This window comes from Sapajus apella, unplaced genomic scaffold (genome assembly GCF_009761245.1).
Source record: "Sapajus apella isolate SASKATOON/1434 unplaced genomic scaffold, GSC_monkey_1.0 scaffold30, whole genome shotgun sequence".
Classification (NCBI taxonomy): Eukaryota; Metazoa; Chordata; class Mammalia; order Primates; family Cebidae; genus Sapajus; species Sapajus apella.
In genome coordinates this window covers 3,700,692-3,722,345 of record NW_022436970.1, presented here as the reverse complement: position 1 = coordinate 3,722,345, position 21,654 = coordinate 3,700,692, and the positions used below count along the sequence as shown (strand labels likewise).

Below are 21,654 nucleotides of genomic sequence, written 5' to 3'. Positions count from 1 at the left end.
TTTTTTTTTTGAGATGGAGTTTTGCTCTTGTCACCCAGGCTGAAGTGCAATGGTGCGATCTCGGCTCACTGCAACCTCTGCCTCCCGGACTCAAGAGATTCTCCTGCCTCAGTCTTCCACGTAGCTGGGATCACAGTTGCCCGCCACCATACCCAGCTACTTTTTGTATTTTTAGTAGAGACAGAGTTTCACCATGTTGATCAGGCTGGTCTCAAACTCCTAACTTCAGATGATCCACCCGCCTTAGCCTCCCAAAGTGCTAAGATTACAGGTGTGAGCCACAGCTCCCGGCACTTTATCAGATTCTTTACAGCAAGCATTGAATTTGAAAAAGTTTCACCTGCTGGGATTGACCCTCTAAGGTTTTATGAAAATGGGGTAGAATGTGTGTCTAGGTGGGGATGGGAGGATGAGTGGAGAGGAGAGAAAAAGAAGAGACAATGCTAAAGAGAAATAGATACTCAATAGATTTAGGAAACCATAGACGTGCAAGTCAGATAGCAAAGCATGCCCTGTTATCAAGTGGGATGCTTAGACAGGAGTGTGTAGAGGTTAGCACTACAAAGTCTAAGGCGCCGCTCTGTAGGAAGTAGGCTATTTTCCCTTCCTTCTAGCAGGGAAGAGGAGATTTCACATATTCACTGTATATGGGAAGAAGAATCTTTCTGTCTTCCAGCTGCAGCCTAGTTATCTTCTTTTAAGGTCAGCAATCCAAATTAGGGTAACAGCAATAGCCGTAGGCAGCTTCTTCACTTGCACTGTCACTACACTTAATTCTTCTAGTCTATAAGGTCAGGACCAGCATGACCTCCATTTTGCAGAGAAGAGCTGAGGACTAGTGAGCTACAGTAACTTGCTCAAAGTCCCACAAGCCATAAATGGTAGAGCTGACCAAGACTTGGATCTAGGAGTTGACTCCAAAGCCTGTCATTTTAACCACTACATTATATGGCTCCGTGATCAGGAGGATGGTTACAAGATAACTTTATTAAACTTGCATCCCAAACTTTTATTTAAATTTGGAGGCTGTCTTGATGGAGACAGGGCATCCTGCAAGGTCAACTCACTTTCTTGGCTGGGCCAATAGCGATAACCATGAAGGACACACTTTCTTCTAATGCCCTCAGAGATGCTCTCCCTGTTCACTTGCTTTCAGAGGCAGCTAGTACCTCCTGCCATCTTTGCCTCCAACATGGGATCCTCAGAAACCACTGGCTGAGAAACCTGCAATGTAGAGCCTATTATGCATGCATTCCTTAAAAGTTAAGATGACTTTGGCCAGGTGTGGTGGCTCACACCTGTAATCCCAGCACTTTGGGAGGCTGAGGCAGGCAGATCACCTCAGGTCAGGAGTTCGAGACCAGCCTGGCCAACATGGTGAAATCCTATCTCTACTAAAAATACAAAAAAACATTAGCTGGGCATGGTGGCACGCACCTGTAATCCCAGCTACTCGGGAGGCTAAGGCAGGAGAATCACTTGAACATGGGAGACAGAGGTTGCAGTGAGCCAAGACTGTGCCAATGCATTCCAGCCTGGATGACAGAGGGAGATTCGGTCTCAAAAAAATAAATAAATAAAAGGCAGGCGCAGTGGCTCACGCCTGTAATCTTAGCACTTTGGCAGGCTGAGGCGGGTGGATCACAAAGTCAGAAGTTCAAGACCAGCATGACCAACATGGTGAAATTTTGTCTCTACTAAAAATACAAAAATTAGCCAGGCATGGTGGCACACACCTGTAATCCCAGCTACTCAGGAGGCTGAGGCAGGAGAATCAAGTGAACCTGGGAGACAGAGGTTACAGTGAGCCAAGATTGTGCCACTGCATTCCAGCCTGGGTGACAGAATGAGACTCCATCTCAAAAAAAAAAAAAAAGTTAAAGCAACTTCCCCCTTGCCAGTCCTACTTTCCCACCTCCAGTTAAATATAATTTTCACAAAAAATTTACAGCAATTCTCTTTTATGTGTCATGATACAAAGCCTCCTTGGTGACCACTTAAGGTCACAATGAGATAATTTCAGGAGCCACTGCCCTCTAGACTTTGTTCCAGATGTCCAGAAGCTAGAGAGAACCACTAGAAGGAGGTTGTCCAGGTGCTTGAAGAGCTTTTCCTCCACACTCTGCAGGATGTAGACTTGTGTGATGACGGAGACGACACAGAATTAGCAAGCTTAGAATTAGGAATCAGCGTGATATGCCTTCATGGGCACACACATAAGCCCTTTTTTTTTTTTTTTCAGGCAATTCCTCAAATCTCTACCCTGGCGTGGTACACCACACTATTCCCTCTGCTTCTGGTGCTGGGCATTACTGCAATCAAAGACCTGGTGGACGATGTGGTGAGGAGTTCTCATACAACGTTCTACTCATTGCTTTGAGTTTAATTGACTTTGGCATTCTTTCCTTCCACATTGAGATGTTTAAAACAGCATTTCCCCATCTTTCTTCTCAAGGCTCGCCATAAAATGGATAGGGAAATCAACAATAGGACGTGTGAAGTCATTAAGGATGGCAGGTACTGTGTCTTCTTTAATTAGTAACTGATTTACAAGGATGTAATGCTTAACTCTGTCTAGAAACATATTCAGAGATCATTATTAGAATGGAGAAGGCTATTAGTACATTAACTTTTTTTTTTTTCTTATTTTTGGAGACAGAGTTTCGCTCTGTCGCCCAGGCTGGAGTACAGTGGCATGATGGCTCACTGCAACGTCCGCCTCCCAGGTTCAAGCGATTTTCCTGCCTCAGCCTCTCAAGTAGCTGGGATTACAGGCATGCACCACCACACTTGGCTCATTTTTTGTACTTTTCATGGAGACGGGGTGTCACCATGTTTCCCAGACTGGTCTCGATCTCCTGACCTCAAGTGATCCGCCTGCCTCAACCTCCGAAAATGCTGGGATTACAGGTGTGAGCCACAATGCCTGGCCTTAAATTATCTTTTTATTGAATATGTGCCCCTGTGGTAATAAGTCTATTAAGGATAATGAGAAAAATAGATAAAGGGATGACAATTTGGGGTACTAAATTTTATAGGAAATATTCATTAAAATTTTTAACATATCAACACTTTTAAAAGTTTCAAACTATAATATTGTTTTAAAGATTTTCACATGTACAAAAGATACACACAGCGGACATAATGAGCCTACCATAATAATAAACTTAATTTCTTTGGAGGCAGACATCTAATCACTATATGTTTATCTCCCATTCATTTATGGCCAAAAATGACCTGGAGATTTAAAATACATTTTAAATATATGTTTATGCCCCAGTTCCCCTAACGTTACAAGAATTTAGTACACAATTCTTAACTCCAGGATTTAAAAAAAAAATTTTGGCTTATCTTTCAATAAATGAAATTTTATTTTACATTTCAATATTTCTGAAATTGTAAATTAGAAATTTGCATGTAAGTCTGAAATGACAAATGGATATGCTAGCATCTCTTTGGCAGGGCTACTGGGAGGCAATTCTGTTAGATTCTTCTATCAGATGTTCCAGTTTCCTCTGAGGACACCTCCTGTGCTCTGCCCTGCTGATGCTCAAGTTCTTATATGTGTGACCCCACTGCAGGGGCTGCTTGGGCCATGACCCTGCCAGATATGCACCCTAGACTTCCAAATTCAGGGCAACCCAGAGTTCCTCTTTACCAACGTGGGCAGCTATGGTGCAGGCTAAACATATGGTCTGGTCAGGCATGGTAGCTCACACCTGTAATCCCAGCACTTTGGGAGGTCGAGGCAGGAGGATCACTTGAGGCCAGGAGTTTGAGACCAGCCTGTCCAACTTAGCGAGACCCTCATCTTAACAACAACAACCTCTTCTGCTAGGTTCATTGGTACACTTATTCCATTTTACTGAATGAAGTGTTTCCCAATGCTAGAATTGCAACGAAAGCCAATTAAGATCTTTATAAATTGTTGTGATTTTGTCTTTTGACACTTAAAAGGTAACTCTGAAACAGAATTTCCTTATTTGCAAGGGAAAAAAAGTCATCAAAACATATTTATAGCTTGGTATAGTCTAGATTTGAATTAGACACAGTGGAAGTGTGGCTGTAAGTCAGGTTATTTTCTTCAGTGTTGACACATAAAGTCTTGGAATTAGGCCTTAATCACTATTTTTAGCGCTTGAATTTGCAGTTCTGCCTGGAGGCTCTTGCTCAGAAAACAACTCATTACTGATGGCTGAGCTGGTGCTTTGGTCACAGTTGACTATATTAATTTAACAAACACGTGCGGACTGCTTTCTACATGTTGCAGGCAGGACAGTATCCTTGAGAAACTTACAGTTCAAGACAGAAGATGAGACACCTATGCACATCATTCTAATAAAATCCATGTCAGAATAAAAAAGATAGAAACAAAATGCTCTGATGGTACAGGGAAGGGAAAAATCACTTTAGCAAGGGAATGTTGGAAAAGATGTCAACACATGAGCAAAGCCCTGAAGATCATCCGCTGGAGAGGCTGAAGGAGTTGTGTAAACACACGTTGTGTGGACAACACAAAGCTCCATCAGGCAACTGCCCATAATCCAATGTGGGTATAGCCTTGGGGCCTTAAAGGGAATGCAGTGTCTTTGTCAATTAAGCCTTTACAGTTAAGAAGTTAACAGGCCAGGTGAGGTGGCTCAAACCGGTAATCCCAACACTTTAGGAGGCCAAGATGAGTGGATCACCTGAGGTCAGGAGATCAAGACCAGCCTGTCCAGCATGGTGAAATCCCCTTTCTACTAACAATAGAAAAATTAGCCAGGCATGGTGGCACGTGCCTGTGGTCCCAGCTACTGGGAGGAGGCTGAGGCAGAAGAATGGCTTGAACCCTGGGAGGCAGAAGTTGCAGTGAGCTGAGATCATGTCACTGCACTTCAGCCTGGGAGACAGAGTGAAGCTCTGTCTCAATAAAAATTAATAATAATAAATAAATAACAAAGGTAATTTAAACAGCAGAGAAGAGGCAAGCTCTGAAGCCCCACAAAGACTCTGAGTGGCCCACATGCATGTCATAATGTGGGTTCCCCTTTCCTGGGACCAGCACAGAGCAGTGATGGGTCACTGGGAAGGAACACAGCAAGAGGGGTGAACTGGACATAAGGAAAACCAAAAGGGGGTGGTAGGTATTTCCCTACCACACACATAAGTGGCCCCCATAAACTCTTCCTTCCATGACCTAGATGGAAAGAAGATATCAAAACCGCCATCACTGCTTCCTTCAGGGGTCAATACGATTTTCATTCCCACTTGATATGTTTACATCATTAAAGAGCAAAATTGTAGCATTTTCTCTATGACTTACACGTTTTTCAGAATCTGTGACATCCAGAAAGAATAGTAATTCCCTTGCCTGTAACTTAAAAATTCAATAAATTCTTCATTATTTTTAATCCTTAGGTTCAAAGTTGCCAAGTGGAAAGACATTCAAGTTGGAGATGTCATTCGTCTGAGGAAAAATGACTTTGTTCCAGTAAGTGAGCCAATTCTGCTTCTCCCGTTCCTTGTTCTCCCCCAGCCCCTGCACGCGTCTTCTCCCTCGAGGTCTCGGTGTTATTTGTGTGTTCTGTTTTGGACAGGCTGACATTCTCCTGCTGTCCAGCTCTGAGCCTAACAGCCTCTGCTACGTGGAAACAGCAGAACTGGATGGGTAAGTGTGTCTCGATGGGCCTGATTTAAAGCTGGCCTTTGAAGGCACATGCATTCCATTGAAATAGGGGCACTCTGGACCAGAGGGCTTGAGATCTAGCCTTGCCTCTGCCACCTGCTGCCTGTCCCTACCGATCTCACCTTTGCCCCTTCTGTAAAGTGGAGCTCTTATCACCTGCCTGTCTTCACCTCTTGGAAGGTAAAAGGATCAGATGGAAGCATGTGTGTCTGAGCCCCTTATCAACTGCTGAGCAGTGTCCAGACAGTTATAAATAATATCGAGGTTATTATCTATGTCAGAAAAAAGAACAGATTTTTAAAGTCTTTTCAATAGACTACTTATTTATTTTGAGACAGAGTCTCACTCTGTCACCCAGGCTGGAGTGCAGGAGTGCTATCTCAGCTCACTGCAACCTCCACACTCACTGGGTTCAAGCAATTCCCCTGCCTCAGCCTCTTGAGTAACTGGGATTACAGGTGTCCACCCCCACACCCAGCTAATTTTTGTATTTTTAGTAGAGACGGGGTTTCACCATGTTGGCCAGGTTGGTCTCAAACTCCTGACCTCAAGTGATCTGCCTGCCTCTGCCTCCCAAAGTGCTGGGATTACAGGCATGAGCCACCGTGCCTGACTGTTTATTCTTAACTACAAAACTGCTGTTATTTCCATGAGAGATTCTAAAGCTTTGCAAAGACATAAGTTCCTAACGTGACCTGTCAGAACAGATTGGTGAGGTTGAGAATGAACTTACCTAGTCTAGGGAAATTCCTGGGTGTGTATTTGTGAATCCTATATAAAGCCATCAGTCATGAGAAGGGAGCCTCGCCCTCAAGAGCACATGTCCCTGGCCTGCCCTTGTGCCCACACACAGGGACCTTACCTTGCACTATGGTGAGGCAATTGGGAGTAAAGCTACCACCTCCTTTCCCAAATAAAATTATCTTTCAAAAACATGTGATCCAGCTATTCACTCTGGAAAGGAATTTGACAGAGGCGAAACGGAATTTCTGTAACAAATATGTGTTATAGAATCATCTTAATGTGATTAAATATTAGATGCTACATTTTCAAACAGCAGTTTGGTAGTCCCAGCTGGTGGAAAGGGTCAAGTTAATGAGAAGGATGTTTGTGGGTGCCTCTGTCCTAACCTTCACAACAACCAACTGTGAAGGGAGCCAACATTTCCCAAGGTCAGAAATTTTCTCTAGCTCAGGGGATAATCTTATCCAAACCTGAATTTCCAAGGTGAACAGAGTTTGAAAATAGAAACAGCTAATTATTTAGCCTTCATGTCCAGGTATGGCTAATGTAACTGTGGGTGATTAACTTCCATTTCGAACTCCAAAATTTGTTCATTTAATTCATTTTTTCCCTTTCCTTTAGAGAAACCAATTTAAAGTTTAAGATGTCACTTGAAATCACAGACCAGTATCTCCAAAGAGAAGATGCATTGGCAACGTTTGATGGTTTGTAGGAAACATGTCGTACTTTGCTTTAAGTTTTAGCAATTAATTTGGTTGGTTGGTTCAATTTCTATTGATTAAAACCAGAAAATCTTTTATATGAGACTAATTATGTAAATCTTATATTTTTCAAAGGTTTTATTGAATGTGAAGAACCCAATAACCGACTAGATAAGTTTACAGGAATACTATCTTGGAGAAAAACAAGGTTTCCTTTGGATGCTGATAAAATTTTGTTACGTGGCTGTGTGATTAGGAATACCGATTTCTGCCATGGCTTAGTCGTTTTTGCAGGTACTTTCACAGTTTCTTGGGAAATTAATCTGCTATGAGCTTTAAAGACTTTCTCCATCAAAACCAAAAGAAGAGTTTCTGTCCTTTCTCCATCAAAACCAAAAGAAGAGTAATTTTTTTTTTTTTTTTTTTTTTGAGCTGGAGTCTCGCTCTATAGCCCAGGCTGGAGTGCAGTCGCGCCATCTCAGCTCACTGAACCCTCTGCCTCCTGGGTTTAAGTGATTCTCCTGCCTCAGCCTTCCAAGTAGCTGAGATTACAGGTATGTGCCACCATGCCCAGCTAATTTTTGTATTTTTGGTAGAGACAGGGTTTTGCCATGTTGGCTAGGCTGGTCTCGAGCTCCTGACCGCAGGTGATCTGCCTGCCTTAGCCTCCCAAAGCGCTGGGATTACAGGCCTGAACCACCATGCCCAACCAAGAAGGGTAATTTTATTGACGTGCTAGCGAATTGATTTTCCCAATTGATGATCACATTGAATTTTCCATTTTCAGGTGCTGACACTAAAATAATGAAGAATAGTGGGAAAACCAGATTTAAAAGAACTAAAATTGATTACTTGATGAACTACATGGTTTATACGGTATTTATTTTCAATCTCAGTAGATCTCTCATCTAGATTGCTGTCTTTTGTGCCAATATTATTTTATGTTTTTCTAATACAAAGAAATTTTATCTCTTTAGGTGGAATAGAAAAATGCTTGGGCACTCCAAGCTTCAAATGCAGGAAGAAGGGATTTTTTTTTTTTTTTTTTTTTTTCAGAAATGCCTCACTTTTTCTCAGAAATGCTACACTTCTAACAGGAGAATCCCCTTGGGAAGGGAAATTTTAGTTATAGGGTGGCCTAAGTGCCTTGATGATTGGAACTGGAAAACCAGGAAGCCCTAGATAAATTAGTGAAGCTGAACTCCCAAAGTCAATGTAGGGTTGATGTCATTGCTGTTACTTTCCCATAAGTCAGTTCTCTGAAAAGCAAACCTCCTCTTCCCTACCCCAGCATATACTGTATAACTCCAAATACAAGGCAAGGCTAAAAATAAAGTATGTCAGGATCCTCAAGACCACTCCCAGGTTTGATGATTCATTGGAAGGACTCAGATCTCTGCACATAATCGTACTTACAGCTGTGACTCATTACAACAAAAGGAGAGAGAAAGCAAGATCAGCCAAAGGCTCATGGGGCGAAGTGCAAAGGAAACCAGGCACAATCTTCCAAAAGCCTGCCATCCCACCCCCACACTCCCTTCCCAAGCCACACACAGACTCTTAATTCTCCCAGCAGCAATTAATGATACCACATGTGAAATGTCATCTATACCAGGGAAGCTCATGAGAGACTCAGTGTCAACGGTCTTTAACAACAACAAAAAAAAAAACACTTCAGACTCCCCACAGGAATGCAGATGGTCAGCATGAACCATGCTTTTTGCACAGTTAGGCATCCTGAGCTATTCTTTTTTGTTTTTTTGAGATGGAGTTTTGCCCTTGTTGCCCAGGCTAGAGTGCAATGGCTCGATCTTGGCTCACTGCAACCTCCGTCTCCCGAGTTCAAGCAATTTTCCTGCCTCAGCTTCCCGAGTAGCTGGGATTACAGGCACCTGCTACCCCGCCCAGCTAAAATTTTGTATTTTTAGGAGACACAGGGTTCCCCCATGTTGGCCAGGCTGATCTCAAATTTCTGACCTCAAATGATTCGCCCACCTTGGCCTCCCAAAGTGCTGGGCTTACAAGTGTGAGCCACTGCACCCAGCCTATGAGCTATTCTTATCAGAGAATAAAAAATAAGGAACCAGGATATCCTCCCATCTAAGTCCTTAGATACCAGCCAAGGGCTAACCTTGCAAGCAAGCCTTCAGAGGAAGCAATCTCAGACCTGCTGTGTTCACTCTTCTGCCCATATACTGACCCCCAAATATTAAGAGCACTCCTTCCATTTCCCAATGAAAATTTTTTTCAAGTATTTAGTTGAATTTGAATACATACTTCTAATACTTATTCTGTGATTGCCTATACATACTTAAAATCATATAAAAGTAATAATTTTTAAGAAACATTTTCCCCTGTTTTCTCATTTTGTGAAAATTGTATTTGAACTTTTCAGATTCATCTTCGGTGTCATGGTTGTGGTCATGAGTATGACACTCTGTTGGCACTCTGGTTACTTCCATGACCAAGTTGAGATATAGCACTTTTGGAGTCTGTGTCCAGAAATTTAAATTTGTCTCTGAAAATTTTATTCCCACTTGCAAATCCCCAAGCACTACCATGATAGTTGACTTTTTATTCCTTCCATAAGTATATGCTCATAACTTCTGCAACATAATACTTATCATATTGCTTCTTAAGTGATCTTATTTTACAATGTCATGCAATACTTGTGACATTACACCTTAAGGAATAATGGCCCAAATATAGGTGAAATTTTCTTGCCCTAAAAAAAAAAAAAAAAAAATTCTGGCTGGGTGAGAGTCACCTGTGATCCCAGCAATTTGGGAGACTGAGGCAGGCCGATCACTTGAGGCCAGGAGTTTGAGACCACCCTGGCCAACATGGTGAAATCCTGTCTCTACTAAAAAGACAAAAATTAGCCGGGCATGGTGGCGCACACCTGTAATCCCAGATACTGGGGAGGCTGAGGCCTGAGAATCATTGGACCAGGGAGGCGGAGTTTGTAGTGAGCTGCAATGGCACCACTGCACTCCGGCCTGGGCAATACAGTGAGACTCTGTCTCAAAAAAAAAAAAATTCCGTTGAATATTTCTATAAGCGTTCCAATTCAGCATTGTTGGAAGTTGTTTCATGCTAAGTAAAGTATCTTCCCCAAACAGTATGTTACTGTTCAAAGTAAAAGTAATTGAGAGAATGCCCTGTAACAGAAGACTCTTTAAGGATTTGAATATAAGACACCACCTTCTCTTTCGAAAGATAATTTTGGGAACAAAACCTCACCTTCTGTGGGAGATGTAGAATACATCAGTCAACCATAGCAATCAAAGACTTTCCAAGCATTATGTTGGCACTGTTTTTATTTTGCATATATTATTTTTACAGACTACTAAATTCTTAAACATAAAATATTGAGTAAGATTAATTAGCATCTTAGAAATGCAAGAGGTTGGAAATCCATCTTCAGAATGCATTTATACATTTCCTGCCTTCTAGATCATTGTCGTTCTCATTCTGCTTTCTGCTGGTCTTGCCATTGGCCATGCTTATTGGGAAGCACAGGTGGGCAATTACTCTTGGTACCTCTATGACGGAGAAGATGCTACACCCTCCCTCCGTGGATTCTTCAATTTCTGGGGCTACATCATTGTTCTGAACACTATGGTACCCATCTCTCTCTATGTCAGGTAAGGCTGTCCTCTCTGGCAGTTTGCCCTAATGGAAGAATGTTGTACCTTTTCCCAAGGTAGCACCTTCATTTCTAGCAATCATTGTTTCAAAGGTCACAAAGGACAGGTAAGAAAATCACATTCACAGAGAGGAAAAGGAAATTAACATCTGCATATCCACTCTGTGCCAGGTACCTTTTATCTCATCCTTTTTGCAGTTAAGACTAGTGAAGTTCAAAGATCGATTGCTACTCCTGTAATCATTGTCTTATTAGTAAGGCTCTTTCTCACCAGGTTCCAAAGCCCAGGCTTCCCCTCTTCCTGGGAGGAGGGGAAGAGTTAGCAGGTGATGGAAAAACTTAGTTTTCCCTTTCAGAGGCTGTCTTCACCTCTTATCTGCGCCTTCCGTATTATCATTTCCCACGACCATGGTGGAAAACAGGTGTTTTCTGGCCACTACCTCCTAGTAGGAAAGAAATGTCCTGTCCTTCATCAGCCTCTCAAAATGTTCAATGTCCATCACAACAACAAAGTCAGGGGCATATCTCTGACAAGTGGTAAGCAGCTGATCTGCTGATACTTCTCCCTTTTTTACTTTTTCCTTTTTTGCACTGGAGTCTCACCCTGTTGCCCAGGCTGGAGTGCAATGGCGCAATCTCAGCTCACTTCAACTTCCGCCTTCCAGCTTCAAGTGATTCTCCTGCTTCAGAGCTTGAGTAGCTGGGATTATAGGTGCCCACCACCATGCCCAGCTAATTTTTTGTATCTTTAGTAGAGACAGGGTTTCACCATGTTGGCCGGGCTGGTCTCAAACTCCTGACCTTGTTATCTGCCCACCTCCCAAAGTGCTGGGATGACAGGTGTGAGCCACTGTGCCTGGTATTTTTTTTTTTTTTTTTAGATGGGGTTTTGCTCTTGTTGCCCAGGCTGGATAACAATGATGCCATGTCTGCTCACTGCAACCTCCGACCTCCTGGTTCAAGCAATTCTCCTGCCTCAGCCTCTTGAGTAGCTGGGTTCACAGGCACCACGCCTGTATTTTTCATAGAGATGGGGTTTCGCCAAGTTGGCCAGGCTAATCTGGATCTCCCAACCTCAGGTGATCTGGCCTCCCAAAGTGCTTTGATTACAGGCGTGAACCACCATGCCCAGCCTTTTTCTTTCTTTAGTATGAAAGTTCACTGCCCTTGACCAATTGACTTTGAGACCTTTTTGGTAGGGTTAGTGCTTTGGAATATCCCAGCAGACAGAGTTCATTCCTACTTCTGATAAAGTATCGCCCAAGAGACTTAGGGATCACATACACACCTATAATTAGAGGCATTATTTTATTTTAATGTTATTACATGTGCATTTGCTTTATCTTTAATTTGATTACATGTAGTTACTGTTATTCTTTTAACATGAAGGAACATCTGTTCCACAGCAACTTTGAAAAAAAACTGAGATGAGTGTTACCTTTGTCAAGGGAACTATTACACAGATAATTTAGCCTAAAACTATCAATGTGTATTATAAAAGGTATGTCATGTGACAAACATGATTTCTTTATTTTTCTTGGAGATAAAAGTCCTTTGAAAACATGTTGGAGCAAGTTCTTCCAGATAGTATCGCTGCTTTGACTTCAACCCTCGTTCAGAATAAACCCACCCTCCAAGGCCCCATGTGTGATCTGGTGTTCAGCCCTGCACCCCGCCCATACCTTCTGCACCTCAGCTCACCTCGCTGGGCTTCTGCCACTCTAACTCCCTTGATATTCTTCCTGCCACAGGGCCTTTGCACCTGGTCTTTTCTCTGCTGGGACCATCCTCCTCTAGGTATCTATCTGCTGCCCTTTCACTAAAAAGGCCTCTACTCAGACAGCACCTTATTACCGTGGTCTTTCCTGACTCATTCTGTTTCTGACCTTCACTTCTCCATCCTGGGGATTGTCTCTCCTTACCCTGCTTTGCTTTGATTTTCTTTCTTTCTTTTTTTTTTTTTTTTGAGGCGGAGTCTCGCTCTGTTGCCCAGGCTGGAGTGCAGTGGCATGAGCTCACCTCACTGCAACTTCTGCCTCCCTGTTCAAGTGATTCTCCTGCCTCAGCCTCCTGAGTAGTTGGGATTACAGGTGTCCCCCAACACACTTAGCTAATTTTTGTATTTTTGGTAGAGACAGAGTTTCACCATGATCCACCTTCCTTGGCCTCCCAAAGTGCTGGTGCTGGGATTACAGGCATGAGCCACCCGCGCCCAGCCTTTTTTGAGGCAGTCTTGCTCTGTTGCCCAGGCTGGAGTAGTGCAGTGGCATGACCTTGGGTCACTGCAACCTCTGCCTCCTGGCTTCAAGTAATTCTCCTGCCTCAGCCTCCTGAGAACCTGGGACTACGGGGCACCTGCCACCACATCCGGCTATTTTTTTTATTTTTAGTGGAGAGGGGGTTTCACCATGTTGCCTAGACTGGTCTCAAACTCCTGATCGCAAGTGATCCAACTTGGCCTCCCAAAGTGCTAGGATTACAGGCATGAGCCACTGCACCTGGCCCTCTGCTTTGACTTTCTGCAGAGAACTTTCACCTCCGATACAGCCTTTCTTTATTAGTATATTTATTTGTCTGTCTCTGATAGAAAGTGGCCTCCTTTAGAGCACGGACTTTGTTTTGTTTACAGGCATGTTCCCTGTACCTAGAACAGTATATCTGGTATGTAGTAGATACTTAGGAAATAGTTATGGAAGGGAGAGAAATGGGGAAAGAGTTATTTTTCCATCTGTTTAATCTGTTGTGGACTTCCTTTGCCCACCTAACAATTGCAGGCTATGTAAACAGCTTCCTTAAAACTGAGATCCGTAATGTCCCTTGTAGTTTTAAATTTCAGATGATCCTTTTAGAATATCTTATTTTGGATATTCTATTACCTTATAATAATTTAGGAGTATTTGCCAAAAGTCATTTGCCTATTTGAGAGCACAGTGGAGTCCGTACCCTGGGGTACTCTCACTCCCTCTGCCCTACCACTGAGGACAAAGGTGAACACAGCCATTCCAGTTGCCCCTAGGTACAATGGGGAATGGGGGAAAAGAGAGTAGGCCTTGCTGTGTCTGCAGCTCTGTCTGCAGTGTTGCTGTGTTATCCATTCTGGTGGACTGTGTATTCTGAACATGGGTGCCCTGGGTAAATGTGCCCAGGAATGAGTGGGAAATTTCACTGAGTAATTTTGAATGGAAATTACTTGTCTAAAATCAGCTTGACCCTGAAGCCTGAGAATGATGCATGTGGTTAGGAGAAACCGGAGGCTGAGTGCATCACCTTGTCTCCCTGTAGAGGCTTAGTTTGGGCTGATGTAACAAAAGACCTTTGAAATTTATTGCTCACAGATCTAGAGGCTGGGATGGCTCACATCAGAGCATTGGCAGTTTCTGGGTCTGGTGATGGCTCACTTTCTGCTTCATCGCCACAGCCGGTGCCTTCTAGCTACTTCTTCACATGGCAGAAGGGGCAAGCAAGCTCCTTTGGGTCACTTTGATAAGGGCACTAATTCCATTCATAAGGGTGGACTCCTCATGACTTAATGACCTTAAAGGCCCCACCTCAATACTGTTGAATTGGGGATTAGGTTAGAATCCCCCTCCAACTTACAAATTTGGAGGAGGATTCTAACATTCAGACCATAGCAGTAGATAAGCAGCTTATTCTTGTCTGTACAATGAGAATAAAGTCTCTACTACTTGCCACTCATATCTGAGCTCTCTAAGGAAAATAATCTTCTGTCTTCCTAGCGTGGAAGTGATTCGTCTTGGACAGAGTCACTTCATCAACTGGGACCTACAAATGTACTATGCTGAGAAGGACACACCCGCAAAAGCTAGAACCACAACGCTCAATGAACAACTCGGGCAGATCCATTATATCTTCTCTGATAAGACGGGGACGCTCACACAAAATATCATGACCTTTAAAAAGTGCTGTATCAATGGGCAGATATATGGTGAGTGGAAGCCCTCACTCATTTTCTGGGTAAGTGGGGGCTGCTTGCCCTGTACAGGGCACTACTGGACCACAGCCTGTCTCCTGGGGTTGCTGGTGCCCTCTCGATGCAGAGTCCTGCTGTGTAGGCCATTCTCCAGCTGAATGCCAGAGGAGCACCATGGACAGCACTGGGGACACATGCGTGAAAGAGGACAGCAGACAGAAGTGGGCTCACAGCTGGGTGTAATGGCTCGTGCCTATAATCCCAGCACTTTGGGAGGCTGAGGCAGGTGGATCCCTTGGCGTTAGGGGTTCAAGACCAGCCTGGCCAACAAGGCAAAACCCTGTCTCTACTAAAAATATAAAAATTAACCAGGTGTGGTGGTGGTACATGACTGTAATCCCAGTTACTCGGGAGGCTGAGGCAGAATTGCTTGAACCCGGGAAGCAGAGGTTGCAGTGAGCCAAGATCATGTCACTGCACTCCAGCCTGGGCAACAAAATGAGACTCTCCCTCAGAAAAAGAAAAAAAAATTAGAAGTCTCATTACTGTACGATCTAGCAATTCCACTTCAGGTTATATACTTAAAATAACTGAAACAGGGACTCAAGGAGGTATTTGTACACCAAAGAGGTATTTGTACATGGCAGCATTATTCACAATAGCCAAAAGATGTAAGCAACCCAAGCATTCATCGATGGATGAATGGATAAACAAAATGTGTTATGCATACAGTGGAATATTATTCAGAAGAAAAATTTGACAAATGCCACAACACAGATTAACCTGAACTCATTTATGCTGGAGGTTGCAATTTTTTGAATTTTTACAATCAGACCTTCGTGGTGACCTTGAGCAGTAGGGTATAAATAACTCCCACATGCTTAGCATTCCAATAATGGAACACTAGGCATAAATGGGTTAAGGACATTAGGCTGTGTGAAGTAAGCCAGTCACAAAAGGACAAATATTGTATAATTCTGCTTATATGAGGTACTTAGAATAATCAAATTTATAGAGACAAAGTAGAATGTTGGTTACCAGGGGTGGGTGGCAGGGGAGGGGGAGGGCAGGGGAATTGGGAGTTTGTTTAATGTGTACAGTTTCAATTTTGCAAGATGAAACAGCTGCACAATAGTATGAATATACTTCATGCCACTGAACTGCATGCTTAAAAGTGGTTAAAATGGGCTGTGTGCTGTGTTTTAGGCTTATAATAACAACGCTTTTGGAGGTCAAGATGGGAGGATTGCTCAAGACCCAGAATTCTAGACCAGCCTGGGTAACAAAGCAAGGCCCCTTCTCTACAAAATTTAAAAAATTAGCAGAGTATGGTGGTGCATGCCTATAGTCCCAGCTACTTGGGAGGCTGAGGCAGAAAGATCCCTTAAGCTAGGGAGTTGAAGGCTATAGTGAGCCAAGATGACACCACCGCACTCCAGCATGGGTGACAGAGCATGACCCTGTCTCAAAACAGCAACAACAAAAATTGGTTGGCTGGCATGCAGTGGCTCATGCCTGAATTCCAGCACTTTGGGAGGCTGAGGCAGGCACATCCCTCGAGACCAGCCTGGGCATCGTGGCAAAACCCCATCTCTATAATAGTAATAATACAAAAATTAGCTGGGCATGGTGGTATGTGCCTGTAGTCCCAGTTACTTGAGAGGCTGAAGCAGGAGGATCACCTCAGGCCAGGAACGTCGAGGCTATTGTGAACTGGGTTTTCACCGCTGCACTCCAGCCTGGGTAACAGAGTGAAACCCTTACTCGAACAAAAAAATTGTTAAGATGGTGAATTTTGTTATGTGTATTTCACTACAGTTGTTTTTGTTTTCTTTGTTGTTTTTGAGATGGAGTCTCGCTGTGTTGCCCAGGCTGGAGTACAGTGGTGTGATCTCAGCTCACTGCAACCTCTGCCTCCGAGATTCACATGATTCTCCTGCCTCAACTTCCCGAATAGCTGGGATTTCAGCTGCACACCACCATGTCTGGCTAATTTTTTTTTTTTTTTGGAGAGACGGAGTTTTGCCATGTTGGCCAGGCTGTTCTTGAACCTCTGACCTCAAGTGATCCACCTGCCTCTGCCTCCCAAAGTGCTGGGGTTACAGGCATGAGCCACCATACCTGGCCTACAGTTGTTTTTTGTTTTTGTTTTTGTTTTTTTTGAGACAGAGTCTCACTCTGTTACCCAGACTAGAGTACAATGGTGTGATCTTGGCTCACTGCAACCTCCTCCTTCCAGGTTCAAGTGATTCCCCTGCCTCAGCCTCCCAAGTAGCTGGGACTACAGGCATGTGCCACCATTCCTGGCTAATTTTTGTATTTTTGGTAGAGATGGAGTTTCACCATATTAGCCAGGCTAGTCTTGAACTCCTTACCTCAGGTGATCCACCCATCTGAGCCTCCCAAAGTGCTGGGATTACAGGAGTGAGCCACCACACCCAGCCAATTGTTTTAAAGGTTGATTTCAGTTCTTATTTTCTGAAACATTTAGAAATGTAATTTTCTGTAAGTTTACAAATAATAAGGCTAATACTATATTTAAATAGAGTGTTCTCTATTTCAAATAGACTTAATAGCACAACTGTTTAAAATGATGTAGGGAAATGAAAATATACTTCCTACTTGTAGGAAACTGTACACTGTGAGTGCTTTTTCTCATAAGGAGTATCCGTGAGGATGGAGGGATGCTGAGGGGCTGAGGACGTGGCTCACACGTGTGGGTCCTTCTGACTTGGGAGAGGTAAAGCATTTCAAAGGATATGATTCAGGCCCCTAGGATAATATAGTAGAGAGGGACCAGTATTTGAATATCTAGACCAGGGGTCAGCAAACGTTTTCTGTAAAGAGCCAGATAATAAATATTTCAGCCTTTCCAGGTCATATGTGGTCTCACCACCACCATTATTGAGCAAAGCCAGGCGAGGAGGGGTTTCTGGACACAGGTGGAGAATCAATTTGCTTTGTCCTATTTGTTTCTCAGGGGACCATCGGGATGCCTCTCAACACAACCATAACAAAATAGAGGTAAGACCTTAAAGCTGAAGACTTGTTTGGGATGCTGGGGATGTATGTCAAGGTCGCAGCAGGGCCACGCTTCCTTTGAAGGTCTAGGGAAGACTTGTTGTTCTTCCCTGCACCTGGTGGTTACCCCAGTCCTTGGTGTTCCTCGACTTAGAGACTTGAAACACAACTCTGTGTCTCTACCTCTGTTGTCACATGGTATCCCCCTGTGTGTCTGTGTGTCTCTGTATTCACATTTCTCCTTTTTTTTTTTTTTTTGACACAGATTCTCACTCTGTCGCCCAGGCTGGAGTGCAGTGATGCGATCTTGGCTCACAGCAACCTCCACTTATTGAGTTAAAGCGATTCTCCTGCCTCAGCCTCCTGAGTAGCTGGGATTACAGGCGTGCATCACCACGCCCAGCTAATTTTTGTATTTTAACGACAAGGTTTCACCATGTTGGTCAGGCTGGTCTCGATCTCCTGACTTCATGATCCACCCACCTCAGCCTCCCAAAGTGCTGGGATTCCAGGCATGAGCCACCATGCCTGGCCAGCACATTTTCCCTTCTTATAAGGATACCAGTCATTGGATTAGGACCCACCCTAATCAAGTATGACCTCATTTGATCTTGATTACATCTGTGAAGATCCTATTTCTAAATAAGGTCACATTCATAGGTACCAGAAGGTTAGAACTTCAACATCTCTTGGGGGAACACAGTTTAATCTACCACATAGTACCTTTTGACTGGGCATGGTGGTTCATGCCTGTAATCCCAGCACTTTGGGAAGCTAAGGTAGGCAGATCAGTTGAGTCAAGGAGTTCGAGACCAGTGAAAACCCATATCTACAAAGAAGTACAAAAGTTAGCCAGGTATGGTGATGCGTGCCTGTAGGCCCACCTACTCAGAAGGATTGCTTGAACCCAGGAGGCGGAGGTTGCAGAGAGCTGAGATCGAGCCACTGCACTCCAGCCTGGATGACAGAGTGAGACCCTGTTTCAAAAAAAAAAAAAAGTGTCTTTATTTAAGATAGCTGTGAGCCTCTTGACATTTAAGAATATGCTAAAATCCGAAGGTGGTTTTTGCATTTCAAAGGATACAAAGAAATGAGTGAGTGGATTGCCTGACTTTGAAGAAAAATTCATGTGATTTGTTAAGTCAAAAATATTTTATAAAAGCATATTTTGCTTTTCTCTATTTCTTTCAGCAAGTTGATTTTAGCTGGAACACATATGCTGATGGGAAGTTTGCATTTTATGACCACTATCTTATTGAGCAAATCCAATCAGGGAAGGAGCCGGAAGTGCGACAGTTCTTCTTCTTGCTCGCAGTTTGCCACACGGTCATGGTGGATAGGATTGATGGTGAGTGTTTCTCTGGCGTCTCAGGCATTGGAGATCAGGTTTTTCATTTGCAGGTAACTCGTACTTATGACTCAAATGCATGTCAAGTAGTACACACATCTGTCTCATATTCGAATGCAGTGAATATTTTTCGGCACCTACCACTAGATGGTTTATGAAAGAGCAAAGTAGGAAACAAGCTTCTTGTCCCTGAAAATTTACATCTTATTCATAATTATAGCTCCACGTGTGTTTTTTTCACTTTATAAATGAAATCTGATTGAGAAATGGTTGATACTTGAATTATGATAAAAGAATCTAACTTTTCTCCACACATTATTACTGAGCATTTGCTCAGAGTGAAAAGTCAAGCCTTATCTATATAAGAAATGGACTTTGAACGTGGCTAATCTTTTCTACCAAATAATTTCAGATATATTCTCTTATTTACTAGATTCTGTTATAGTCTGGGTTTGAAATGACATCAGCCACAGCCTGGATCTCTTTAAGGTAACTTTTCCATGTAAAGGAGCATAATTAATGTGAATTTCATGGGAACAAGCCAGAATGGCTTGTAGGTTCCTTTGCAGAAACCTTAAATGCAGTTTGTGCCAGCTTTGTCACAGCAAGTTTGTCCTGTATCAAGGAAAGCTAGTCATTCTATCACAAATGGACATAATGATAAATTATATAGACATACGTGCACTTTATAGAAAAAGCAAAAGTAGTTCTTTTGGTGTTTCTGTAATGAAGCGTAATATGCCTTTGCTTCATTCCCTCATTTCATTCACTTCATCCACTTCACTACATCTCCCACTTTTTACTTCAGTCAGTGCAACATACATAAGTCCCTCTCTGTTCTCAATTTTGATGTTTCATATGTAGCAGGTATGAAGTTTCCAGGGAAGGAATATGCATAAAAACTAAATGTGGGCTGGGCGCAGTGGCTCACACCTATAATCCCAGCACTTTGGGAGGCCAAGGCAGCAGGATCATAAGGTCAGGAGATCGAGACCATCCTGACCAACATGGAGCAAGCCTGCCTCTACTAAAATACACACCAAAAAATTAGCCAGGTGTGGTGGCATGTGCCTGTAGTCCCAGCTACTCGGAAGGCTGAGGCAGGGGAATCACTTGAACCTGGGAGGCAGAGGTTGCAGTTAGCCGAGACTGGGCCACTGCACTCCAGCCTGGCAACAGAGCAAGACTCCAAATCAAAAAACAAAAACAAAACAAAACAAAAAACCCTAAATGTGTAGGCTAACACTTGGTGGCTCACACCTGTAATCCCAGCATTTGGAAGGTCGAGGTGACTAGATTACTTAAGCTCAGGAGTTTAAGACCAGCCTGAGCAACATGGCAAAACCACATCTCACCAAAAAATATAAAAAATTAGCTGGCATGATGGCACATGCCTGTAGTCCCAGCTACTCAGGTGACTGAGGTGAGGATTGCTTGAGCCCAGATGATCGAGGCTGCAGTGAGCCATGGTCCCACCACTACACTCCAGCCTGGGTGCTTGACTGAGACCCTATCTCAAACAAAAACAAAAACAAAACAAAACACCTAAATATATAGAAGCTGTACGTGATGCCTTTCAGCAAGTTTCAAAGAAACATATTTTCCAAAGATGAATCTCATATTGTAACGAAGCAAGGTTACAGAGTTCAAATTAGGGTGGACACATGGAAGGGTTTATCAGCATTGCGGGGATAGATAGAAAGGGATGATACCAGGTCATGAATCAGGGAAGCCGAGGTCCAAGTCTATCTGACTCACCACGCCAATTTTCCTCATGCAATAAGCATAAAGTGTGATATTACAAAGTCACCTGGTTCCCTTTGATTTTTACTCATTAGCACAATTATTGTACACTTCTCTGAGTACATGATAGTATTTTGAGGGCTAACTGGCCAACTTAGGCAAACGTTAATCCATCCTGTGGTCCCTGTTTTATTTTTCCCCAGTGGGACGTTATGGGAAGAGCCCTGGACCACGTGTTAGAGATGAGTCAGCCCAGTTTGGGTCCCTGTCTGAGAACCACCTTCCTCTGTGTTGTAGTAAGAAGGTTGCATGTTCAAAGTCCCTTCCAGCAGGGGCGGACACAGTGGCTCACGCCTGCAATCCCAGCACTTTGGGAGCCTGAGGCGGATAGATGAGGAGTTTGACACCATCCTGGACAACATGGTAAAACCCCATCTCTACTAAAAATACAAAAAATTAGCCGGACGTGGTGGCACACACCTATAGTCCCAGCTACTTGGGAGGCTAAGGCAGGAGAATTGCTTGAACCCGGCAGGTAGAGGTTGCAGTGAGCTGAGATGGCATCACTGCACTCCAGCCTGGGCGACAGTGTAAGACTCGGTCTCAAAAAACAAAAAAAACAAAAAGAAGCCCCTTCCAGCCTAACATTCTGTAGCTCTTTGTCCCACTGTCACTTGAAGCCAAGGATTATACCACCTGGGGAGTCTTTCTTCTTCCACTATAAGATAGGCAATTGCTGTATCCACTGAGAATAGAGACCTGTTAGGTTTCTAGTGCAGGAGCTTCGATAAAAAAATTGATTTTGGCTTTTGACCATAAAGTACCAAGAAAGGATCCCTTGAAAAGGAC

The 21,654-nt window shown here is 43.4% G+C and overlaps 1 protein-coding gene across 3 annotated transcripts in view; it reads left to right on the top strand.

Moving 5' to 3' along the window:
• ATP8B1 (ATPase phospholipid transporting 8B1) overlaps positions 1-21,654 on the top strand; it is a 141,827-nt gene that overhangs the window by 88,038 nt on the left and 32,135 nt on the right. For all 3 annotated transcript variants that reach the window (XM_032293580.1, XM_032293579.1, XM_032293581.1), the window contains exons 5-15: positions 2,243-2,341; positions 2,456-2,517; positions 5,401-5,473; positions 5,580-5,650; positions 7,034-7,116; positions 7,249-7,407; positions 7,901-7,989; positions 10,570-10,760; positions 14,500-14,708; positions 17,674-17,717; positions 18,906-19,062. In XM_032293580.1, the coding sequence (XP_032149471.1) occupies positions 2,243-2,341; positions 2,456-2,517; positions 5,401-5,473; positions 5,580-5,650; positions 7,034-7,116; positions 7,249-7,407; positions 7,901-7,989; positions 10,570-10,760; positions 14,500-14,708; positions 17,674-17,717; positions 18,906-19,062 (1,237 nt within the window). The remainder of the gene's footprint in view (positions 1-2,242; positions 2,342-2,455; positions 2,518-5,400; positions 5,474-5,579; positions 5,651-7,033; positions 7,117-7,248; positions 7,408-7,900; positions 7,990-10,569; positions 10,761-14,499; positions 14,709-17,673; positions 17,718-18,905; positions 19,063-21,654) is intronic.